We start from the raw sequence: 22,862 nt of genomic DNA, 5'->3' as shown, positions 1-22,862 counted from the left end.
CAAAAGATCACCAGGATAAGAGAAATACGGTTTCATTCTTCTGCACCACTGATGATATTCACAGCTGCGCCTCCTCGCAACTCTTCATGCATTTACAAAAATGGAAAAGAGAATCAGATTTGTTCCCCAACTGTGTCACTTTATTGCATATAAACACTTGTTCAATGTACACAGAGACGGTTGTGGATTTAAAAGTTTAATCAATAAATAAAATTCCATATCTGTATAAACACATATTTCAAGTACCGCCTGCAATATACCCACACCTATAGAGGGTGACAGTTTATTGCCACGCTGTGGAATGGGGGGGGTTCCTGGTAATGAATGACCAGGAAAATGTTTGCAATATTTGGTCTTCTACAGGAGAGAGAGCAGGTCCACCACAAAACATCAGGATTCACGTTCGCTGGCTCCCATGGAATCCTGGTGTGAGCAAAAGCAGTAATGGGGCAAACATTAGCTGTCAGTTCTGTAACATGGGGGGGGGGGTGTTAGTCCTCTGACAACAGTCGGTGGAAGTGATCCTTCCTCTTCTTCAGCACCTCCCGAAAATCCTCCTGAAAAAACACAGCAGGACATTTGCAAACGGGGACGAGGGAAGAGCTCAGGCAGACGGTGCTGCAGATAAACGCACAGAAACGGTCCGACCGCTTTAACCTGCACCAGTCAACAAGCTGCCAAAGACAATGGATCAATTCTGGAGCGGGTGGGGGTGTGTTTAAAAATGATTTAACGAGCTTGTTAGGCGACATTGAAAGTTCTGTTCTTGTAACACGCATGTCTCAACGTGTTTGAATTTTCACACCACCAGAAATGAGATTAAATCTGAATTTACCGCAGCAGTGAGCCTCTCCAGGGTGGGGACCAACTTCTGGAGTTCCCTGTCCTCTGGTTCACCGGTCCAGCTCTTGATGGGAATCGTGTTTAATAGCTACACACACACACACACACACAGTTTAGAGTGAAAGTGATGCTACACTGTCACGAGAGAATAAAGTTTTAGTGAACATGACGCTTGTTCATAACACGCGTTATTATAAACATAACTGCAGAGGTTCAATCATGGTCTGGGTACGAGAAACCGGGAGGAGAACGTCTCACAGCGATGTCCTGAACACTGCGATGCTAAAGCAGCTGTGCTCCTGACGCACTGGCAGTGACAGCAGATGGCTGAACGAATGTCTCCCATTATTATTTTCCTGATTATGAACAAGTTCAGCGGATGTCGGCTGAGATCCAGCCTGCAGCAACGCGGCGTCCCCGGCTGAGCTGATGGGCAGAACACACATGTGCAGCATTTGTGCACATGTCGTGTTGCCTGTTCCCATTAATGATTTCTAACAATGTTTCCCTTTTGTTTGAAGGTACAAAGACATCACGCGGCACTACGAATAGCTTGAGTCAAAATCGTTGAAGGCACCGTTTGACTGTCAACGTGAGCTAATATCATTAATGAATTTGCTCAAGAGTAAAGTTACTGAGTGTGACAGTGCACCAAACCTACAGAAAGCTCTATAACATTAGATTCTACTATAATCTATCAACCACAGCTTCGCTGTCCTTACGTGGTACGGGTACGTATGAGGCATGTTGTCCAGGACGACCGTCTTGGTGAGGTCCCTCCCGAGGATGCTGAGATCCTTGATGTAGTGCCCCAGAACACAAATGCAATCTTCCTGATACAGACGATGTCTAAGAAGACAAAACGGCATGTAACAGCAAAGCGTTGGCCTTCATGCGATTTAATTTAGTTATTTCTGCGAGGAAAATGTAATCAAACAGACCGAAAGACTTTTCGCTGTGGGTCGAGGATGTTCAGGATCTTCTCGGCATACTCCCTCTTTGCACACGTGTAAACAAATAGCTGTGACAGGACAGAAAAGAGATCAAAAAGATAAAAGAAAGGGAATGTGTGATAGAAATACTGCATCTGCAGGACAGTGAAAACATCCCAGAACTCACTGGCTAAGCTAACAGCTAATGGATATATGGAAAATAGACAAGATATTTAATCTTCGATTAGGTTTAGTCAATAAACGAGCGCTACCTCATAATTTTTTGCCACGGACTGTAGAAACTCTTTGACGTGTGGTCGTAGCTTCATGTACACCTGTAGACAACAGAGGCGATTCAGTAAATTCACAGGCGGACGCGTATTTTATGCTCACCTCAGTTTCCAAAACACGACATGCAAAAAATAACCGCTGGCGAGTGGATTACCTTGTACTGATGGTCCTGGAAAGTTGTGTCAAACGTGTACTCGGCTTCGTCGATCACATTCAGAGAGCTGAACATCAGGGTCTCCTCCTGGAATGACGGATCGTAGTGACTCGCACAGAAAACGCGCGAGGAGGTATTTTAATATTTTAATATGAACACAGCCCAGAGGGTGAATCTCACCAGGTCCACCACCAGCGTCGCCTCTGGCGTGCTCCTGGTCTTTGGGGGAATATCTCTGAGTTGAGGCTGTGCAAACTGAGACTGTGATGGCATGTTCTTAATGAACCTGCAACTGAAATGACAGGGAGGCGATTGCCTTAGTGGGGGAAAACCGCATCCTCGATACAAGGCTGGTGTCACACTAACAATAAATGTGTGGAGAACATCTGCAAAAGGTTTTGTACTCACGGGTTGAAAATGTCCTCCTCCTCATCTTCAGCCAGAAGGTCGATGGAGCCCAAACTAAACACACACTGTTCTGGACTCATCAAAACATTTCCTCTGTCTGAAACCGTCACGTCTGCACAGAGAAAACAAACACGTAGAGTAAGAAACACAGGTCTGGTGTGAGAAACTTGATATCGGGACAAGAGTTCCCCGCTTCTATTAACGCGATCCCGTACTTACTCTCCTTGCTGGGCGTGAGAAAGCGCACGATGGGTGAATAGATGTTTCTGGCTGTGGTGTTTCCGGTGGCTACCGGGTCGGTCTCTCTCAGTATGTGTTCACGCCGCAGGATGGGCCTGGCTGGAGTCTTGAAAGCCACATCTTGAGCTGAACATTGAACGGACATTCATAAAGCAAGAAGTGAATGGAGGGAAACAATTACTGCTAATTAATTCTGACCGCAGGAGGTACAAAAACCTCCAAGCAGCTACAGAACCTACCAGTTTCTCTGGTGCCAACAGCAATAGCTCGTCTCCGTTGTCGGCCACCGGGCAGCGGTCGCCGCCTCATTGTAGGGACGCTATTATCCGCGTGAAGGAGGTCATTATCCGTGGTCACGTCACTCTACACGATGGAAATAAACACAACATCCTAAAGTGTGACATGATGCATACGTGCCGTTGATCTGTTTCCACAAATAAGCGTCTGTGACTATTTTAATTGAACTGTAAAGACAAAAATGTCATAAAATACGTGCTGCCTTTCAACCGTTTACCTTAAACCAGATCAACAGAGTCGGAATCTTACTTTTACGCTCTGAAGTCTTGGCTGATTCATTTTATGTGGTTCATTGTGTGGACATAACTGCGGTGATTTTGAGCTTCATATTCGGTTCTCTGCAGATACATTAAAGAATATTGTCTAATAGTCAGGTTAAACACTGCAGCTGAAGTGTCGGCAGTAGGCGCGTGTGACACGATGACCTACTTGTGCTGGGACCCCCCCCCCCCCAGATGCAAGTGTCTGGTTTAATCTCCTGTCTCAAAGCATAAATCCCATGACTTGACCTTTCCACGTCAACGCATCTAACGCAACAGAACTAATAGGATCCGGTCAGGTTTGTGTGATTGGAACAGATCTGCAGACGCGGATTTGGTCGTTAGATCCAAATATTTAACATTTCTGGATGAAGCAGCGCAGATCTGCAGGATCACCTGTGACCTGACAGGCAGAGTTAAGATGACCCCTGCAGGGGGTCGTAAAACCCGTCGTATTACTCCAGAAAATTGGCCCACTAGCACTCATTTAATTTCCTGCGTCAACCAGGTTGTTTGTGCGATTTCTTGCATATAATCGTCCAGTTGCTGCTTGTTAAAAACACACTGCAAAGTTAACATCGCCCCCTGTTGTTGCGTTCAACAGACCTCGAGCGAATTCAGTGATGAAAATGTTGCTAAACTTAGCGAGTATGGTGTTAAACGCCGCGGTTTGACAGCAATGACATTCCCACTCGACTTTTGACGTTATTATATCGCAACAATCAGTAAGTTTACCTTGGTTTGAACCGGGCTTTCAGGCGATAAGGTTAACCGCGTTGGCCTCGGCGTCGCTTTGTTGGACGGCCGGCGGCTGCACTTCGGCGTCTCTGGGCGGGGTGTGAGTGTTTTTTGAGACCTAAGTCTCATATTTCCCTTCTCTGGTGTGCCTTTAGATGTCCAGAAACGAGCTCACGGGTCGTCTGTCGTGTTAAAAACGGTGCTATTCACTATTTTGGTGCTTCGCTTCACCCTCCTCAGCAGGCCAGTTAGCAGTTTCCGCTTTCCACGAGGACCCGCCCCTTCTCTGCTCTGATTGGTTGACCCCAAACCGGACCTGAAATTCACCAACCGGACGTGCAACGGGAACTGGCGACAGCCAATCAGGTGCAGGATAGGGCGGGCCTTAGCTGCAGGGACAACCGAAAGGAATATAGCTCTGGTCTGTACTTCGAGCTTCTTCTCGAATGGGTTTGTTTTTTAAATCTGCCGGGGTTTGATGGGTTCACCACTGCAGGCACTGCAAGAGGGCCGACTGCACAAAAGTCCAGCGTCCAACGTGCGGCGCTGGTCACGTTGTAGGAAAACGAGAGCGAGCAGCAACATCGATACAGAGGTCTGAATAATCGGTCTGCTAATTACACAAAAGCTCAACGAGAAAAACATTTTAAGCAAAAGGTTAGGAAAATTCAACCTGTATCATATCCGCGTAGGTGATCTAACCAGTGTTAGAACCCCTTTATATCGAGATTTTGAGGCAAAATAAACTAGCAAATGTTGCATAGTATTTATACACCCGTTTGATGATTTAGGCAAGACGTTTTGAACTCCACCAATAACAGGTGCAACGATACGGATTATGAATGGTTATTTATAGATTTGCAACACAATAACACAGTCAAAAGTGAGATATTGTGCATATGATATTTTGCATTAATTATGGTCTGGATGACTTTGACATAGGGCTACATTAAAGAAGGAAGCTTTATTTGTATTTCTATTTCCATAAGAGCAGAATATTTAATTAGGACACTTTGTGCCTGTTATTTACCTGCATTTACATTATCTATCATACATAATCTACTGTTTTACATTGACACTTACATGGACACTGCTGCCTTATTCGTAGACTCATCCGTTATGTATTTCGTGGGACATTTGTAACATGTTGATAAGATTGCATTGTTAAAGAATTCTTTTTTTTCTTATCTCTTAATCTGAATGAGCAATTTCTGGTAATCAGTCATTGAGATGTCTCGATTCACTTCCTGTTTCTGCAATGAAGCATAGTTTAGATTGTATTTTCTGAGTGATCTTAATTCAACTTGTTACCTGCTCAATCTAAATTTTGTGATGTTCCACAAAAAATGTGGATGTTGTTGCTTGAACAAGATCTAAGTGAAGAATTGACAATTTCAGAATATTTTCAATTATAGAATTACAATATCTGGATAAGCCAAGTGTAGGGAACATACCAGTCTAGTGCACCCTTTTGGATTTTGGCACCACTGAACATTTACTTCTAATGATCCTTACCCACAATCCTCTGCACCCAAGAGTGGAGAATGCGTTCCCCTGAGTGTCCAATTTCAGGAGACAATTATGATGGAGCTGACCGGAAAGTGAGAAATTCTGATTCCTACTTTGAAATGGAATGGTACAAGTGTGGTGGTGGTGGCATGCGGCACTTAAATAAAAACAAAGAAATAAATGAATGTCAATGGAAAACAGCCACTAGCTGAACACAATAGCCAAACCTTAATCCCTAATTACTTGCTGGCTGATTTATGGAAAATAATTAATATGCACTCAAACAGTGCCTCAAATACGGAGCACAACATCACCAAGATCAGAGTTTACATATACAACGTAGCAGAAACTTCTCTTTCCTCTGCATGGCCAATGAAACACAAAGATCAGGCGAGAGATGGTGACGGCAGATAACGCTTTAAGAGTATTTACGACATGTATGGAGACTTTTAAAGGCACATACATTCTTATACAGTCTCAAATACAGAAACGAGGAAAGCGCTTTGGCGCCCCCTGCTGTCCGCCGCTGTTACGTCACCAGAAGAAGGCGTGGCCCCTCTCGTCCGTGACTCTCGGGAACGTTACAAATTTTGTCGCTCCGCTTTTCAGAGTTGTCACCTGTGAGTTGCAACTGGCTCAACAGCTCAAAGTAATGTGGCTCTTTAACTTAGCGTGTTTTCCGTGCTGGATTAGTAAATTTGTACTTTAGTTTCAGCCCGCTAAAAAGTTTTTTTCCAGCAGGCCTGCACCTAGAGGATCGGTCTGTTTATTAGGAAATGTTCCCGTGTAAACTTTCCTATGCATTGCTGCCAGTAACCCTGCTGTGATTTCGCTTTTTAAAAGGTGCAACCCCCACAAAATGGCCTCTCCTGTCCTCGCCAGCATGCCTGCAGCCTCCACTGGGTCTGTGGTGGTCACGGATCATCTGAATTTCTGGGGAGGGAAGCGTGTGAAACCCAGGCAGGAAACCGACGCAGAGCCCGTGTTTGAGCCTGCAACTGGTAAATGCAACAGCTGGCAGCCCAGCGGGGTCACCTGGTGATATGTTTGATGTGCCTTAATGCCAGAAGATATACCGATTTTCCGTTATATTTTCCATCTTTTGGACTAAATGTCCAGGCTAAGCTTGCACGTGACCCATGTACTGGAGCCGATTGAGCAATACATGCACCATGACGCCAGCAAAGTTTTCTTTTACACTGTTCAAGTATAGATAAAGGCTATATAAATAAAGATTGAAAAATCAACATTAAAAATTGGTCATTTAAAGCTGCTGTTTTGCAGGAAAGAACACGCTTTGGTCAATTCGCAGAGTAATTCCGCCCCCTACTGGCAACAAAAACGAATAGTTTCACATTCACCTACTAATTACATCACTTTGATCCATAAACGGGGGTAAATATAGTTATTATAATATCTGTGTTGGTAACCTGCTGATCTTCCTGCAGGCCGTGTGCTGTGTCAGATGATCCCCTGTGGCTCTGAGGAGGTGGATGAAGCTGTTAAAAGTGCCCGCGGAGCATATCTGAAGTGGAGAGAGCTGTCAGGCATGGAGAGAGCCCGGGTGATGCTCGAGGCCGCTCGTATTATCAGGGTAAGTGTTTGCACTTTTAAAAACAATCAGGGAAACCATCACTTGTGCGGCAGAAAAACTGGACCAGGCAGTAAAACACACACGCAATTCAATAAACCCTTGATCCGCTAATGGGCTCTTGTTTGCACACTGTAAAACATTAATGTCTCCTCGTTGCCTCTTTGATATGGTTCGACTGGATAGGTGAACTAGTTTGGGCCCTTTGGTGCGTAGAATCCAGAGTAAAATTGAAACAAATAAGCATGTAAATTAAAACAGGAAAGGAGGGACAACATCGCAAAGCTGGAAGTGATCAACAACGGTAAATCGATCACCGAAGCCCTGGTGGATATTGATGTCGCCTGGCAGTGTATCGAGTACTACGCTGGTCTGGCTGGTGCGCTTGCAGGTGAGGGCGCCATGTGGCGTTTCCCTCCTTTAAAGGCGTGTCTGGTCGCTCTTAACCACGACGTGTTCCCTTCCTCCAAGGCCAACACATCCAGCTCCCCGGGGGGACGTTTGCCTACACCCGCAGGGAGCCGCTCGGCGTGTGCGTGGGAATCGGGGCCTGGAATTATCCCTTCCAGGTGGCAGCGTGGAAGTCTGCTCCGGCTCTGGCTTGTGGTGAGTTGGCGAGCGCCGGGTTTGAGGCGCTTCCGCCTCCAGTCGGTGTGAAACGGCGTTGTGCTGGTGTCCAGGTAACGCCATGGTCTTCAAGCCTTCTCCCCTGACGCCTGTGACCGCTGTCATTCTGGCGGAGGTCTACAAGGAGGCGGGGGTCCCCGACGGGCTCTTCTGCGTGGTGCAGGGGGGGGCAGAAACCGGCACGCTGCTCTGCCATCATCCCACGGTCGCCAAAGTCTCGTTCACCGGGAGTGTGCCGACGGGTAAAAAGGTAGGACGGGTGCAGACGGGGTGTGGGGGGGGGGTTGAACCGTTCTAAAGGAGCCGCGCTGTTTCCTTTAGGTGATGGAAATGTCTGCGAAGGGGGTGAAGCAGGTGACCCTGGAGCTGGGGGGGAAATCTCCCCTCCTCATCTTTAAGGACTGCGAGCTGGAGAACGCAGTGAAGGGCGCGCTCATGGCCAACTTCCTGACGCAGGGACAGGTGAGGCCTTACCTGTTGCTGCCGGGCGCCGCCGGTCCCGACACGGATCTTATGCGCGTCTCTCCACGGCCGCTCCGCCCGCCCAGGTTTGCTGCAACGGGACCCGAGTGTACGTCCAACGGGAGATCATGCCCCAGTTCCTGGATGCAGTGGTGAAGCGGACCAAGGCCATCCCGGTGGGGGACCCTCTGTTGGACAGCACCCGCATGGGGGCGCTGATCAGCAAACCGCACCTGGATAAAGTGTTGGGATTCATCAGTCAGGCCAAGAAACAGGTACAAGAGAATTAGTGTGAAAACGTACGGTGGCTAATACAACAGGCTAATCATAGCATCAAAATACAGATACGGTCCTTTTTGGCGTGTTTAGCCTCACAATGGTGCTCATACATGTGTGGAAACAAAGTTTCAGAAGTGAGGTGGGGACGTATTAAGGACAGGAAGTGACCTGAGGAAGGGGGGGGCTGTCTGAGTCTGACCTGGGCACATGTTTGCATGTTTTTAGAAGAGCTGGAGTGAATGGTTTGCATTTCCAGGGCGCCACTGTGCTTTGTGGGGGAGAGCCTTTCGTCCCCAGTGACCCCAAACTGAAAGGAGGTTACTTCATGTCCCCGTGTGTTCTCGGTAAATCCCGGCGTCGCCGTCACTTGTGAATCCCTCCGTGTGCTGCTGAAATGTGAGCCCGGCTCCTCCCTGTCACAGACAACTGCAGGGACGACATGACCTGCGTGAAGGAGGAAATCTTCGGCCCGGTCATGTCTGTTCTGGCTTTTGACACGGAGGAGGAGGTGATCCGGAGGGCCAACGACACCACCTTTGGACTGGCCTCTGGAGTCTTCACCAGGTTAACAGCGCACACTTGATCGTGGCATTTGCGTCCCGCTTTGAAGATAACGGTTATCAGCTCAGCTTGATTGCAGCTCGGCTCTTGCAAAAGGCAACGCGCCCTGAACCCGAGCAGCTCCGGATGTGCTGGCGCTGCGGAAAGATAACCTGGGAATTCTGTCCGCAGGGACATTTCCCGAGCCCACCGCGTGGCTGCGAACCTGGAGGCGGGAACCTGCTACATCAACAACTACAACATCGGCCCTGTCGAAGTCCCGTTCGGAGGATATAAGCACTCAGGTGTGACGTGTGGCGCCGCCTGTTTCCTGGACATGTCATGTGACTACACTAACGCAGTTGTTGTCCCCTGTTTTGCCAGGTTTTGGCAGGGAGAACGGCCAGGTGACCATGGAGTACTACTCCCAGCTGAAGACTGTGGTGGTGGAAATGGGCGACGTGGACAGTCTCTTTTGAGCTCTCCGCACTCTCGCGGCTGTGACCGAGCTATAAATGAGGCTCATCGCGGCTCGTTGAGTCCGAAAAGGCTGAATGTTGGCATTCTTTCCCTTTCACGTCACTGCAGGGTCTCGCTCCCAGTCCCTGCGATCACGCTGAGAATCTCCGACCTTTAAGCAACTTATGTGATAAAATAAAAAGTTTGGCGATTGAAAGGCTCTTGGTTGTAAATGTGGACGTACACTTGTTAAAAATGACCTCTGGTCTGTTTTTAATCTCCTTTGTAGCTGCTCAAAGGTTATTTTTCTTTGTACAATGACCATTTAAAAAACTGTTCCCTTTTAATGCTGCAAACAGGAACACAATTCTTTTATGTAAAGTTATACCAATTAAAAACACAATTATGTTAATGATCCACAAGATTAACAGATGTTTTTAAACCAGCTGTTCACTGAATTTGTGGCCGAGACAAAGCAGAAGAACGGAGGCCGGGATCCAACAGAACATCAGGAAGATTCAGAATCACTACTTCCTTTCCTAACCCCAACACCATCAGCAACACGGGTCAACTCTGTTGATGAAAGACTCAAAAAGAAAATGAAGCAGAATCTTTTTTATAAAGGTTTTGTACCCAAGTGTCAGCATTTGATGCTGTAACACATTCTGGCCACCAGGTGTCAGTAACGGCCAGAATATTGACAGGAAGTTGTGAGATACACTAGTTCACAAGACAGAAATTAAAACCCCAACATCAGGTGACATTTGAGAGAAGTGATATTTTATTAATTTCAGATTTAAAATAAAAGTATTCACACAAACACATAATGAGTAAATAGGCAAGAACAGCTCTTCACCCTTCAGAAACAAAGAAAAAAAAAAGATTTAAAAAAAACAAAACCCCACGTTTGCATTACCCACTGCCACTTCACTGTTACTGTGGTTCCAGGGAAACGTCCCGTTTGTCATCATAGATGAAGAAGCACACAATAATATAACAGACTGGGGGGGAAATGCAGTACTAAAAGTGTTACTAGAAGCAGCACTTGTACTGGTAAATCGCTGTCGAGCTGGAGTTTCCCCGTTGATGCTCAAATTAAAACTAAACAGCAGTTACGAACCCGTAACACTGAACCACGATCAGTGACGCGGGGAACACCCCAAACACGCCCTAAATGAACCTCCTGTTCACAAACAGGGTTGTATTCAGTCCGGGTTGAAGACACGACGACACCACAACACTTGTTCTCAGTACAATCTTAACTGTGAAATTATCTGAAGCACTGAACTGGTCTGCTGAAGTTCATTTCGGACCCCGCCGCCCACCCTCACGCCCACGTTTTGTACCCACAAAACTGTAACTTGAGCCCTTACTGTGTTAAATGCATCAAAAACTGGAGGTAGAGGTAGATTTTCCTGAGAAGACGTAAAAAGACGAGAGCCTTGTTTCGGTTCTAAAGCTAGCTCGAAGACACGTGAAGCCCCCTGCACACTGCACATGCTTTCCTAAAATTAGCACTATATTATTTAATCTGCTTTATATTTAATCTCTGTGTGCTGGGGTTGCTACAGCAAATCCAGGAGGAAAAAAAAAGAGCACAAAAATATAACAAACAATATAACCTGATATGATTCACAGCCCTAAAAAAAAGCCATATTTCACAAATAGTCAATAAATGCAGGGTAATCTATACAATTGTCACAGCAGAAGGCATCTTATTTCTCATTTTCTTGTCCGCAGACCCCCCCAGGGTACAGACTCACATGCACCCGAACCCGTAAATGTTGCGGCAAACCTTCCGTTTTTAAAGCTAAAATTCTGAGGTGGGAGGAAAAGAAAGCGACGACATTCCAACGCCACGTTTACGTTTGACACCGGCCACGTCAAACACGGGGACCAAGAGCTCTGCAGGTCCAGAATAATATCCAAGATACACAAAATGCATGTCAAGATGTGCTCCAAATTAGTCCAGCTAAATTAATCCTCATATAAATGCCCTAGACATGACGCACACAACAATGATTAGATCAGAAAATGGAGCCCACAGCTGCAGACACACCGTCTCCACTCGACAATAGATGATCTTCTGATTGAATGTATGTGGCCATAAATCAAGTGAACTCTTTTGGAGACAACCAGAACAACCTGTAGGGTTTTCAAAAGCTCCACTGAAGTATTTAAACCATCTGATGGAGAAACCTGCTCGACCGCAGCAGCTGACATGCAGGCCTTGATTTGGCTGATTAAAACCTGATCACTGATTGTCCAGCTTCAAACATAAACTCTCTGATTGTTTCTGATGATGGTCTAAATGCTGAAGTGAAACACTGAAACGGGGTTGTTCCTGGGCCAATCTCTGCCTGTTGTTTGCGCGTCGTAACAACACCCTCCGCTAGGGGGCGTGCTCGGCGCGACCTGAATCCGGAAACCAAGTATGACAGGAATCTCTTTTTAGCTTATTTCTGATTGTCTGACATCTTTAAAAACAAAACATGCTGTTGAATGTTAATGAACCAGCATGCCTGACGATGTTCAACAGGCTCTGTTGTTGAGGTAGAACCAGGATTTGATTTTCTTTTTTAAGAGATGTCGGAGTGTTGGGAGGTAAACAGCGTTACTACAACATCTCCTGATTGTCACTGTCATGCCATCCGTGCTGATGTATGAGTGAAAGGGACAGAGAGACCTCCACTCTGCTGTTCAAATGCTAAAATCTAGCAGAGCCTGTCAATAGATATACGATAAACATGGACCCATTGAAGGGGGCAGGTGCTCTAATGTTGCCTCAGGGTCCAAAAGGTCACAGGGTCGGAGCTGAAAAAAAAAAAGCAATGTTGATCCTTTTAGATCGCTATTGATTGAATTCTGCTATCTCCAGCAGCACTGCTCACCCCCCAGACCGATGTTTTCAGCATCCGCATGTCTCCGTTTGATTGTCGACCATTAACGGCAACATCTGTTAGCTCCCACAGAGAGAAACAGACGTGGGGACAAATGCCGGACTCTCAGTGTGCTGTCAAATTAAAAAAAAGAAATCAATGAACCGGAGGATTTACAGCGACACAAAGGCTTCCTCCTCGAGAAGGTTCAGCACGCGACGCAGCCGGACGACCCGTGCGTGCTCTCCGTCGCAGTAGGTTTTCGGAAACGCCGTGGTCGGAACCCACGACGAAGCTGCCGGCGCAAAAACACGTAATCTCACGCGCGGACGGACAGACGGGACTTTCGGTTCTGCAAACCTGTTTCATAGAGAGAGACGCTATGATTGGTTGGGCAGAGACTGTTGTCAAGGCCAAAACCCTAAAAAATGCTGCTGATACCAGAGCACATTCAAAGTGAACCTGCTGGACAAGGCCGAGGAGTTGCAATTATTGTCTATTTCAATGGTGCCAACATGTCTGGACGTGGCCAAGAGCCCAACAAGTCATCGGTGTAGCACAGCCTAGCACCCACACTTCATGCGAGTCTGTTCTGAATGGAACTATGATCCAGCAGTTCTCAGAACACTGCATTTATGAAGACTTTGAGACCATAAACCCAAAACTGAGGTAAATAAATTGGTGCGAGAACATGTCCCTAAGCTTACATAGACTTTTTACAGAACGTACCCCCTGCTGGTCCAAGGCACTAAAACATTGTTTTCAGGTCCAAAAGTTCCAAAAGCTCAGATTTTATTATATTTTTTTCAAATATGCGATTCAGCCGATGAAAATGGGGCGCTGCCTCTGAAGCACTTTGAGTTCACTCCTTGGTGTCAGAAGTCACAGTTGAAATTTGGACTTAATTTGGACATGCCTGTGTGGTCTGTTGGGGAGAGCCATCGGCTGTTCAGGGCTGACCGGCGTTTGTGCAGCAGCCGGGGGTCGCTCCCCCACCGGGAGGCCAGTCCAGAATCAAAGCCGTGACAGCCATCTGGTGATATTTGACTGAACAGTAAAAAGTGATTAGAAGGAGGTAGCGCGCTCTCTCCGGTCGTCTCATGCTGTGTTAAGGCCTCAGAGCAGAACCCACATTCAAAGCCCATCTACTTCCCAGCATCAGTAGGAATGAGGCTGGTTAAATCACGGGTCGGGGGGGGGGGGGGTCGGGTAACAATCTTTAACAGTCTACGGAGGTAACACAGGTTTAAACTTCAGAAAGCTGCATGATGGGTGAACTTAAAAAGCGACAGACGCGGCAGCTTATCCACGATATGGTATCTTCATGCTGGATGATGGACAACTTATATTCATATATATAAATATATATATGTAAATATAAGTCCAGTGAGTTTAAACAAACTCCTAATTACAAGCTGCAGAATCGCCTCTGAGCTCACACGCTCAAAAAACAAAGCCCCAAATAAAGCAACAAAAACAAAAAAAAGAAGAGGATCGCAAGACATTCTGTTGTATCACAGACACGTTCGTCCTCGTCACTGCACAGAATAAGAAGCACTTGGATCAGAAGAATCACTAAGTCAAGCAAAACACAAAGCTAAAGAAACAAAAGTCAAACGAGCTTCCTGTGAGACTCGGGCCCCTGATTGTCTCCACGGTGACTGACACCGAAACTTGTGTGATTTTCGGACAGGAAATCGGCGTTTCTCCCGCGTCGCTCAAGGTCTCGGCAGGGTTTTTAAATCTACAAACACGGACATGCACAGGATCAAATCACTCCAAAGGGTAATACTTGGGGACCTTTCTGCAGAAGATGACGCCAAATAAAATAAAATAAATCACTGCGATAAGCAGACGGACACCTGAGAACGGTCCAAAACAACCAGCGTCCAGCGAGGGCGAAAAATAACAGCTCAACTCTCCGCGGCCGCACGGCCGAACCTTAAAACAGCCATTTTGAAGCTTGACAAACAACACAAAGCTTGACACAGAACTGGCCTCATGTCAACAAACATCACTGCTGCAATAATAGACTGAATATCCCCCAAATCTGACCAGTGTCCTGGCAGATTCGTCACATGTTCCACTGGAATCGATATGGTTTGTGGTTGATTGGAGAGCGCGGACCTGCTCCGGACCGGCTCCTACGTAAAATGGCTGTTGTGTGAATGCGATTTTACAGGAAATGAGGTCACAGCGGTCCTGAAGAAACAACACATACCTTTAAAGCTTTTCTGATTAAAAATAGAGTATAATCTTTTTTTTTTTTTAAATAGAATTCTAAATATATAATTTGTTTTCTGCAGCGAGAGGATTGCTAAAGATTTAAATGATAAAACACAATAAAGAGATTAACAATAATGATAATAATGACAATGAAAAAAAAAGGTCTCCTCTTGAGGATAAAACGTCGCTGTTAATCAGTAGCTGTGTTTATGTGTGTAAACAGTGCATTACCTTTCCTGGTTATTACCTTCTCATTTGTTCTCCTATAAGCTGAATATTTATGCAGAAATAAATAATTCACAGGTTGTGCATACATACTTTTTTTTTTAGCATATACTGGTTTTTTTTGGTTGGGATTATTTTTTCTCTGAAATAAGATTGGCTATGAAGAACAAAAGAGGAGATTCTGTGAGAGAAAACCTGAGATAGTGTACTTCAAGTTATGTGAGTTTCAGTTTGTGTCATTTTGTACAGTTTGTGGGTCTTCTCTTTTTGGCATAGACTATGTAGAAAATGAGGCTGATTGTTTTTTTTTTTGGCTTTACTTAGCGTGATGGTTTTAAAAAATAAGGGAGGAAGGGCTGGGAGTTTGTTAAGACAAGGAGTTGCTGGAGTTTGAGGTAGGTGTGTTCTGTTGCTGCTGCTGTTGCTGAGCAACGCGATTGCTGACCGTCTTGTTGGACAATCCAGATGCAGACAAGGCTGCTCCTGCTGCTGCCTGAGCAAAAAGAACGCCTACAAGGAAACAGAAGGGAGAAAAATGACATTAAAACCAAACCTGTTAAGTTTAGCTTAAACTCTACAGCCTCTTTTTTTTTCTCACAAACATAACTCTAACTAATAATCTGGGAATTCACTGTGACTATTTACCCAAAAAAAAACCTCCCTGAAACCACAAACTGTTCTTTTTTTTGTAACTTTCTGTTTGAGTACAGATTAAACAAATTAGACAGTGTGACAACCATACTGGAACTTCTCATTTAGATACCTAGCTAACATAATGAGTAATCCAAATACCATTGAGTACTTTTATTCTGACATGTGGGGGGGAGTGCGAACAAAATGTGCTGGCAGAGAAGATAAGAAGGTTTATTCCCACACAACTTTGTTTAAGTCACGACTGTCTTAATCACAGTCATCTCGACTTCCTGTGTCACCTGACATATACGTACCAGTGTACACCACTCCATTCAGCTCCACTGACATGTTGATGCTGTTTGTGCCATTGGTGGTCAGGTTCAGAGCTGAGTCCTGTCTGCTTTCTACACACAAGAAGAGAAGCCAGGTTACTAAACCGCCTCAGACTCCTATTGTATTCTGCCTGGAAACAGTTCAATGACATAAAGGAAGTTGAGTTATACAATTAGACACTGTAGAAGAAACCGCACACCAAGAGAACACATGTCTTCTATGTTTGAATGAATGTATGTATCTTTCTGCTGCAGCATATGTGAAACCGGGTTAACGTATAGGCTGTTCCTTCGACGTCTGCTGTTGCGGTTTGAGGTGATCTGACAACAGTATGTGACATAGTAATTGAAAGGAGGGGGAGGGAAGCCTGAAATCCAGTTTCTGCTGATACTGGGGTGAAAACGAATTAGAGAATTGCCAAATCCACAATGAGCTGGCAACAGATGTGGCCAATTACTCAAAAGTAAAGTTGGGAGGGGATTGAAAGAAGATTAAACTGTGGGATGATTGTTTGCACAGGAAAAACAGGTCAACTGGCAGCAGATTATAGTATTAGAACGTCTTCAGAGGTGATGATGGGTGAGGTTCACGACAGTACCAAACACTGTGTAAAGGATATGACTCCCTGGCCTCGGGAGCACTTCCTTAAACCGCTGACAGTAAACAATTTGTAAACAAATAATTGCTTTTATTGATCTTTTGCAAAGTCTCCAACTTTTAGAGCTGGAGTTTTATTTGTCAAATAGAAGATAAGATCTACTTTTATTTAACCAGCGCTCCCCCACCCCTGAGAGGCAGCCTAGTGTGTTGTAACAAACCAGTCTTCAAAGAGATTGAGGGGGGGGTGTATTCTGCTCCATGCTCATGTCAGTGGTTCAGTACCTTGATTATTAATGCGGATGTTCATCGGTATCTGACCGGTCATGGCCAGCAGGTTGTGTTGCAGGGCTCTCTGCAGCAGCCGGTGCTGCTCCTCAGCCGGCATCGCCATCTTCTTCTCTGGTGGCTCGCCAGCCTCCAGTTTGTCCCTCAGCTGTTCCAGAGCCGCCACCTGAGCTGCCATTGCTGCCTGGGCTGCTGCCGCTTGCACCGCGGCCACGGAGTGACCAGCCAAAGGTCCCGCTGACAGCCGCGCCATACCGACCCCCGGCAGGTGCTGACCTCCCTCCTCTTCTGGCCAGACACCACGCAGAGGACAAGAATGGAGATATTTAATCGATGGAAGCAAACACAATCCGATTTGCCTCACGCAGAAAGCTCACCTTTCTTAATCTTCTGGATGGGGGTCAGCGAGGCCCCATTGGTGCTCACGGGCAGGCTCATACTGGATGTGGGGAGCTTTGGCGATGAAAGCATGGTGGGAGTCCCGTTGGGCGAGTATGTGAACAGGGAGCTGCTGAAGCTCTGTCGTCGGCCTTCCCGCCGATTGCTGTCGATGGCTGCCTGGAGCTCGTTGGGGTTGCTCAGTCCCCTCTTATCACATTCATATGGGTACAGGTACTTCATGTATCTGCAGGAAACAACACTGAGTTTATCTCCCACTGGAAAAGCAGACAAACTGCCTTCCTGAAGAAGCTGAATATGTTAGGTGAGCAGTGTCCTCTAAGCAGTAGCAGTTTTGTTGGATTATCTTGCCCAATTCATTCTTTCATTACAGTTAATGTTAAAAATTAAGCCATTGTTAATGTGCTACCAGGTGTCATGTTCCCTTTGTTCCTCAAACTTAGTGTAATGAAATTTTGTCATGGTAATCAGTTTTCTTCTGCCTGATCTCTGGGGGACGTCAGAGTAAAAACCTAATGATCACTAATGCCATTATGATCGCAGGCTGCGTGCAAAGGCCACATATTGTTCACAGAAATTCCATGTAATTACGCTCTGGGGTGTTTTGGATCTATGATTAAAGAACTTACCGAGCTGCACCAGAGGAAGTGTATAAACCACCGTCTGAAAATCAAGATATCTCTGGCTGCAGCTTCACACATCATAATCTTAATGTCGTTGCAAAGGTGGATCAGAGGTATTTTTGAAATTCCAGGTGGCATTCATGCATTATTGGACGTGGGGGTGCAGCTCGTAATGAGTGAGCCAGCATGTGTATTTAGACAGGGGTCAGGTAAAGAACTGTGTGTTGACTTCTGAGAGCAGGCATGAAACACTGAGCACAACAGAGGGATTATGGGCACGGAGAGTAATGGCTACCCAAAGCTACAGACACCCAAATCAGCCATGTTATTCATCTGCTACTCAAAGAAAACGATCATCACAACATTCCAATAAATTACTGTTTGGGTTCAGCTACCAGGGAGGTGTGTGTGTGTGTGTGTGTGTGTGTGTACTGACTGTGTGCGGAGGGTGAAGGCTGCACTGGTGATTGAGGTAGGCAGGTTGAGTCCCTTGGTAATCTCCCTCCACAGTTTCTTGTTGATAACCTCGACCAGACCGCCCTTCTCAGTCACCAGCCTGTAGAGTGAGTACAAATCCAGAACCTGCTTGGCCATAATGGGAATACGGTTCACTGGAGTTCCTGGAAGAACACAGACGCACAAATGGAAAAACCTGTCAGGGAAGGACGCTTATTTTCATGCAGACAGAGCAGTTATGAAGACCTATTACTTAAATTAGCGACATCCTCATTTCCTTTAAATGTTATTAATCTGACAGACAAGATGGAATACCAGTCAGTCTAATGAATAATAAATGATTCCTGCAATTTAAAGATTTTTTCCTTCTCTTTTCCTGAGGCTGCTTTTGTCCTTAAACTGTGACACCATTGATCTATGCCATGAAAAATCCAGCAAATGTCATAGTGATCCTATATGCACAGGGACGAAATGTCTCACGTAAAAACACGACCCACAGGTGGCGCTCTCATAGTTTCAGAGCAGACGTGGCAGATCCTTCCACTGACTTTAACTCTGTAAACACTGTTACTGGTTTTCCAGTTGTAAACACATGTCGGCTGTGCTCAGCCAGCTTATCTGATTAATATGTGAGTCAGCTTTGTCAAATTAACAAGGCTGTTTAGTATTTCAATGAATGCAAACATTTGAGGCGAGCCCTAGGGCCCGCTGCTGCTGTAGGTACTCAACTATCCAGGTCATAGAAGCTAAGTGCTTCATTTCGAGGCAAGTGGACTTCTTTTGTCTACTGTCAGCAGAGATTAAAGTACAAGAGCCCCAGAATGAAGGACTGAAGCAGTTTTAGTCAGACTGTAAATGCATCAGAAATATCTGAGGGCGTGAGCAGTCTAAGTCGGAAGGGTGGGAGTGGGGTGTGTGTTGTTGGGGTAGGCAGGCAGCTGCATGGACGAGCAGGACAGGAAGGTAAACCAATCCATTCCCAGGCATTGATACGACGTGTCCTGCCTAGTTACAGCCTGGGAAAGACGAGGGGCTCGGCAGCCATAAAGGAATAATGTCCGAAATGAATAAAGACCCCACCCATGTGAGTGAAAGATAAGTAGACCCTGCATTGTTTGAGATCAGAATGATACAAGATCCCTCTCACACACACAGACACACACGCCCAGAGTTACATACCCCTTTTTTGCATGAAGCTGAAGAGGTCATCCAGAAACTCTTTCCTCTTTGGGTCTCTGTCCAGTTCATACAGCTGTGAAGAGGAAGAAACAAAAGAGGCCTGTTAGTGTTTTCTATAAAACATCCACGAGCATGTCCTGTCAACCGCAATGAGTGATGGAAAAGCTCAGCAACATGCTCAGCAAAAATCAAAGAATAGAACAAACATCACATATGCCTGCTGACAGGAATGGTCACACTGTCAATTCTGGCTACATTATCCACCCAGCAGATACAATAATATAGATATATGACCAAAACAAACAGACCAAAGTCACCTTCATCTTAGGCCGACTCAGTTTATATATTGAAGATCACTTTAAATCTGAAAAGTGTTCCATTTTTACAAGGACAGGATGAATATAAGGTCACAATTACTCTGACCTTCAAAAAGCTGGTTAAATGTTATGGGTTAGGTATGAAGTAGTCTTCTTTAAAGGCAAAAACAAATTAAATAGGGCCTAATCAGACATAGAGATGATGGAGAAAGGAGACAGAAATTTGACCAGAATGGCTTGATGAGAACCTGATGTTGTCCCTGCTGTTAGCGGGCCCCTGGGCTCTGGAAAGTTTGGTAAAAGCAGTAAAAATGGGGCACCAGTAGAAGGGGAGTACAGAGACACTATTGAGCCGGAGGGTTTGTTTTCCTCGGTCTACAACTCTTGTGTGATCGGAAAATATCCTGCTGTAGGTTACTAGTGGTGACACCAACATGTAGTCTGACACGGGATAAGTCACACGGCGGGCAGCCCGTCACGAACCGTTCACCAGCAAATCTATGAGCACGGGCTCAAATGAAGAGTTTGTAATGAACAATCTCACGTTCGATTACATGTGTGTTTTAGAGCATTGCATAACCAAGAAGAACATTAAAAAATATCATTTAACTTTGATATAATTGACAGGTAAAAACCAGGGCACTCCCAGAGGAGAATGTTGCTTTGTTTTTGATGTGTAAATATGTTCCGATCCCAGTTTCCCAGATGGAGTTTGTGTCATTTGCATTTCCAAATCACAAGAATCTAAAAAAAAAAAAAGCAACAATTTATTTCAAACTAATAAAACAAACAAACACTGAAATAGTCAAAATAAAACACATTTACTTCATTATAATCATAGAAGACCAAAGTACAGCTAAGCCTCATTCAACTGATAACACTAAAAAAGTCCAAAGACGTGCATGTTGACATTAATTCTGACTTCTGTCGCAACAATAACACATCAGACTGCTGTTAGCTTTAGGCAGTCGGGCAGAGAAAATGAGGGGCTCCTCCTTCTGAAGCCTGGTTTGATGACTACAGCCGCGGCCTCTGACCGCAAAAAAATTGTCCCTCGCTGTGGCATTCAGCTCTCATTAGCAACACCAAGCTGCCATCAGGTCTTATTATGTAGTGGACAGAGAGAACAGACCAGTTGGGACTGATGGGGGCAGTGCTGGAGGGGGGAGGGGGGGGGTGCAGGTTCCTGGCTAATGCACAGGCCTGCTGGAGGCAAGGGGGAGTTTTAATTACAGGATGCATGCATTTCGTGAAGTGCCGCACCATAAATCTCGGAAATTACCCCTCTATTTCCCATCCCCCCGCATTGCATTATTTGCCCTCCCTTTCTCCCGTGTTCCTGATCAAACAAACTCTAGTTCCCTTAAGGGCCCACAGGGGGCGCTGTCACGTGGATAAGAGTTTTCCTAGTCCTCCAGACGGGTTAACATAGAACATTTAAAAAAAATAAATGATGACACACTTGTGGGCAACACTACATAACAGTACTAGTGAAGTCCGAGCCTGCTCACGGTGTCCCTCTTACTGATGGATATCAAGTTTCAGGTCTCATTCAGTAGTTGTGAACACACTCATGGACACTGTATCCTGCTCGTGTCTGTGAACATGTGACTAATCTAAGATTGCAGCTGTCGCCTCTGCTGAAGCTGTTTGACGGCATCTACAAATGAATAATAATGTACAGTTTATGTTAAATATACTGCATTTCTGAATGCATTCAGCTGGCAGTTGCTAAAAGCCCAAATCATACAAAGATCGAGGGGAGGGATCCGGTTGTCTTGCTAACTCTAAATCATGTACAGGAACATGCTAAGTTGCCTCCATCTGTTCAAATATTTAGCTGAGAAAAAAGCAGCTTGGGCAAAATATGCACAAAGGGACACCACATTAACAGCCTGACAGAAAGGTCGAGTTAAATATTACACGTGCGCTGCTGCTGTTTATGCTCAAGGGCTGGGGGCTGTGCTCGACAACACACGAGGGAAATGCAAATCAACTGGTTTTATAAACAATTCATAGCATTGCCAGTTAGGGTTGGTTAGTTCCTAAAGTTTGTCTTGAAACTCGACAAAAAGGAATTGGGCCGACAGGTCCAAGCACTCTGACTGAAAGGGTAGCAGAGATAGAAGCTGGTAATGGATAAGGATCCTGTCCAACCAGCAAGACCACTGCTCCCCACCCCCGTTATTTAATGCACCCGTCCAGCATTGTCGTTGTCTTTTCTGTCGCAGATCTCTTTCATTGTTTCACGTCTCTCAGCATATACAGCCCATAACCCCTATGTACTTTATATTCCCCCGTCACCACCACCACCTGCACTCACGGACACATGTGAAAGCAGAGGTAGGTGTGGTTACTGGTTGTAGGTTTCCATGTCTAGAATGTGCACGGGGGCATGGGCCCCTCCTGGATTAAAGCTCTGCTATTCATATAAATGACAAGAAACACAAAACACCCGAAACCTGGCCGACTGGTAAAACCTGGAGCAACTTCACTCCCACGTATAGCATCACACTTTATTGCTGACGGGAGGCGCAGGCGTCTAAACTGCATATATTAGCTTATTGATCTGCTTACCGTGTTAAATTTGGAGAAAAGAAGCTTTGATTATAGGTGATCTCTTTGACAAAGGGGAGGATTAAAAGTCAACTGAGTATGGCCTCCTTATCTGTATGTACGTATGTTTGTGTTAGTCGATTCCAGCCCTGCCCGAGAATGTAGGTCAGTCACAGAAAAACTGTAAACAGGCTTTGATCGGAAAACAATGTCTTTTTTCTTGCAAGCGCTCAGTAACCAAAGAGTAGCCTGTTGCTGCAGCTTTGCAGCTATAAAAGCAGTTGTGAAAGGGGAGGAAGTGTGCGTGTGTGTGTGTGTGTGTGTGTGTGTGTGAGAGAGAGAGAAAGGCAGGGGAGGGGTCCGTTTCACTATTAATGCAAATGGAAGATAGGCAACTAGCAGCACACAAGTGTCACATAGCACTTAACAGAAGCCCTGCAACTGAAACCCAAAACTGAGAGGAGACCCGGGTATTGCCTACATCCCCTCATACACCTGCCAATCACCTCCGTCGACTTAAG

General features: G+C 45.6%; 3 protein-coding genes across 9 annotated transcripts in view; 1 reads left to right on the top strand and 2 right to left on the bottom strand.

Moving 5' to 3' along the window:
* Positions 1-118: 118 nt before the first annotated feature.
* Positions 119-8,499, bottom strand: ctdspl3 (CTD (carboxy-terminal domain, RNA polymerase II, polypeptide A) small phosphatase like 3). Of its 3 annotated transcripts, none has more exons than XM_057037095.1 (11): positions 8,365-8,499; positions 3,108-3,231; positions 2,848-2,994; positions 2,629-2,740; positions 2,401-2,512; positions 2,221-2,307; positions 2,048-2,110; positions 1,785-1,864; positions 1,566-1,692; positions 836-931; positions 119-557 (listed from the first exon to the last, which is right to left on the bottom strand). In XM_057037095.1, exons 2-11 carry the CDS (start codon positions 3,175-3,177, stop codon positions 492-494), a joined length of 960 nt encoding a protein of 319 aa, XP_056893075.1. In that variant the 5' UTR covers positions 3,178-3,231; positions 8,365-8,499; the 3' UTR covers positions 119-491. The 3 variants fall into 3 exon arrangements, with proteins under 3 accessions (XP_056893075.1, XP_056893074.1, XP_056893073.1); XM_057037094.1 differs by lacking the exon at positions 8,365-8,499 and adding an exon at positions 4,161-4,526 and having other exon boundaries at positions 2,401-2,506; XM_057037093.1 differs by lacking the exon at positions 8,365-8,499 and adding an exon at positions 4,161-4,518.
* LOC130528117 (4-trimethylaminobutyraldehyde dehydrogenase) lies at positions 4,620-9,847 on the top strand. 4 transcript variants are annotated; one of them, XM_057037089.1, is made up of 12 exons: positions 4,620-4,758; positions 6,516-6,673; positions 7,121-7,266; positions 7,525-7,654; positions 7,735-7,869; positions 7,944-8,140; positions 8,212-8,352; positions 8,439-8,627; positions 8,888-8,975; positions 9,054-9,195; positions 9,364-9,476; positions 9,556-9,847. In XM_057037089.1, the coding sequence occupies exons 2-12, from the start codon at positions 6,532-6,534 to the stop codon at positions 9,648-9,650; spliced, it is 1,518 nt and encodes a 505-aa protein (XP_056893069.1). In that variant the 5' UTR covers positions 4,620-4,758; positions 6,516-6,531; the 3' UTR covers positions 9,651-9,847. The 4 variants fall into 4 exon arrangements, with proteins under 4 accessions (XP_056893069.1, XP_056893070.1, XP_056893068.1 ...); XM_057037090.1 differs by having other exon boundaries at positions 4,675-4,820; XM_057037088.1 differs by lacking the exon at positions 4,620-4,758 and adding an exon at positions 6,167-6,292.
* Positions 9,848-10,388: 541 nt separating this feature from the next.
* The window catches only part of arid3a (AT rich interactive domain 3A (BRIGHT-like)), a 34,397-nt gene continuing 21,923 nt past the window's right edge, over positions 10,389-22,862 (bottom strand). The window contains exons 4-9 of one of the 2 annotated variants that reach the window (XM_057037084.1): positions 19,469-19,541; positions 18,270-18,453; positions 17,189-17,436; positions 16,809-17,099; positions 15,908-15,997; positions 10,389-15,470 (exon numbers count right to left, since the gene is read on the bottom strand). In XM_057037084.1, coding sequence (XP_056893064.1) covers positions 15,328-15,470; positions 15,908-15,997; positions 16,809-17,099; positions 17,189-17,436; positions 18,270-18,453; positions 19,469-19,541 — 1,029 coding nt within the window. In that variant the 3' untranslated portion in view covers positions 10,389-15,327. The remainder of the gene's footprint in view (positions 15,471-15,907; positions 15,998-16,808; positions 17,100-17,188; positions 17,437-18,269; positions 18,454-19,468; positions 19,542-22,862) is intronic. The other variant, XM_057037086.1, reaches the window with a different exon arrangement.

This window comes from Takifugu flavidus, chromosome 7, assembly GCF_003711565.1.
Source record: "Takifugu flavidus isolate HTHZ2018 chromosome 7, ASM371156v2, whole genome shotgun sequence".
NCBI lineage: Eukaryota > Metazoa > Chordata > Actinopteri > Tetraodontiformes > Tetraodontidae > Takifugu > Takifugu flavidus.
This window is presented reverse-complemented; position numbering and strand designations above follow the sequence as displayed.

What these genes read in the sequence shown, in the direction of transcription:
- ctdspl3 (XM_057037093.1), bottom strand. Translation starts at nt 4,292, where the DNA reads ATGAGACTTAGGTCTCAAAAAACACTCACACCCCGCCCAGAGACGCCG. An exon ending in TGTTGGCACCAGAGAAACTG is followed by an intron (nt 2,995 to 3,107) that starts GTAGGTTCTGTA and finishes TTCAATGTTCAG; the next exon opens with CTCAAGATGTGGCTTTCAAG. An exon ending in CTCATACGTACCCGTACCAC is followed by an intron (nt 932 to 1,565) that starts GTAAGGACAGCG and finishes GTGTGTGTGTAG; the next exon opens with CTATTAAACACGATTCCCAT.
- LOC130528117 (XM_057037089.1), top strand. Translation starts at nt 6,532, where the DNA reads ATGGCCTCTCCTGTCCTCGCCAGCATGCCTGCAGCCTCCACTGGGTCT. An exon ending in TCAGTCAGGCCAAGAAACAG is followed by an intron (nt 8,628 to 8,887) that starts GTACAAGAGAAT and finishes TTGCATTTCCAG; the next exon opens with GGCGCCACTGTGCTTTGTGG. An exon ending in CATGTCCCCGTGTGTTCTCG is followed by an intron (nt 8,976 to 9,053) that starts GTAAATCCCGGC and finishes TCCCTGTCACAG; the next exon opens with ACAACTGCAGGGACGACATG.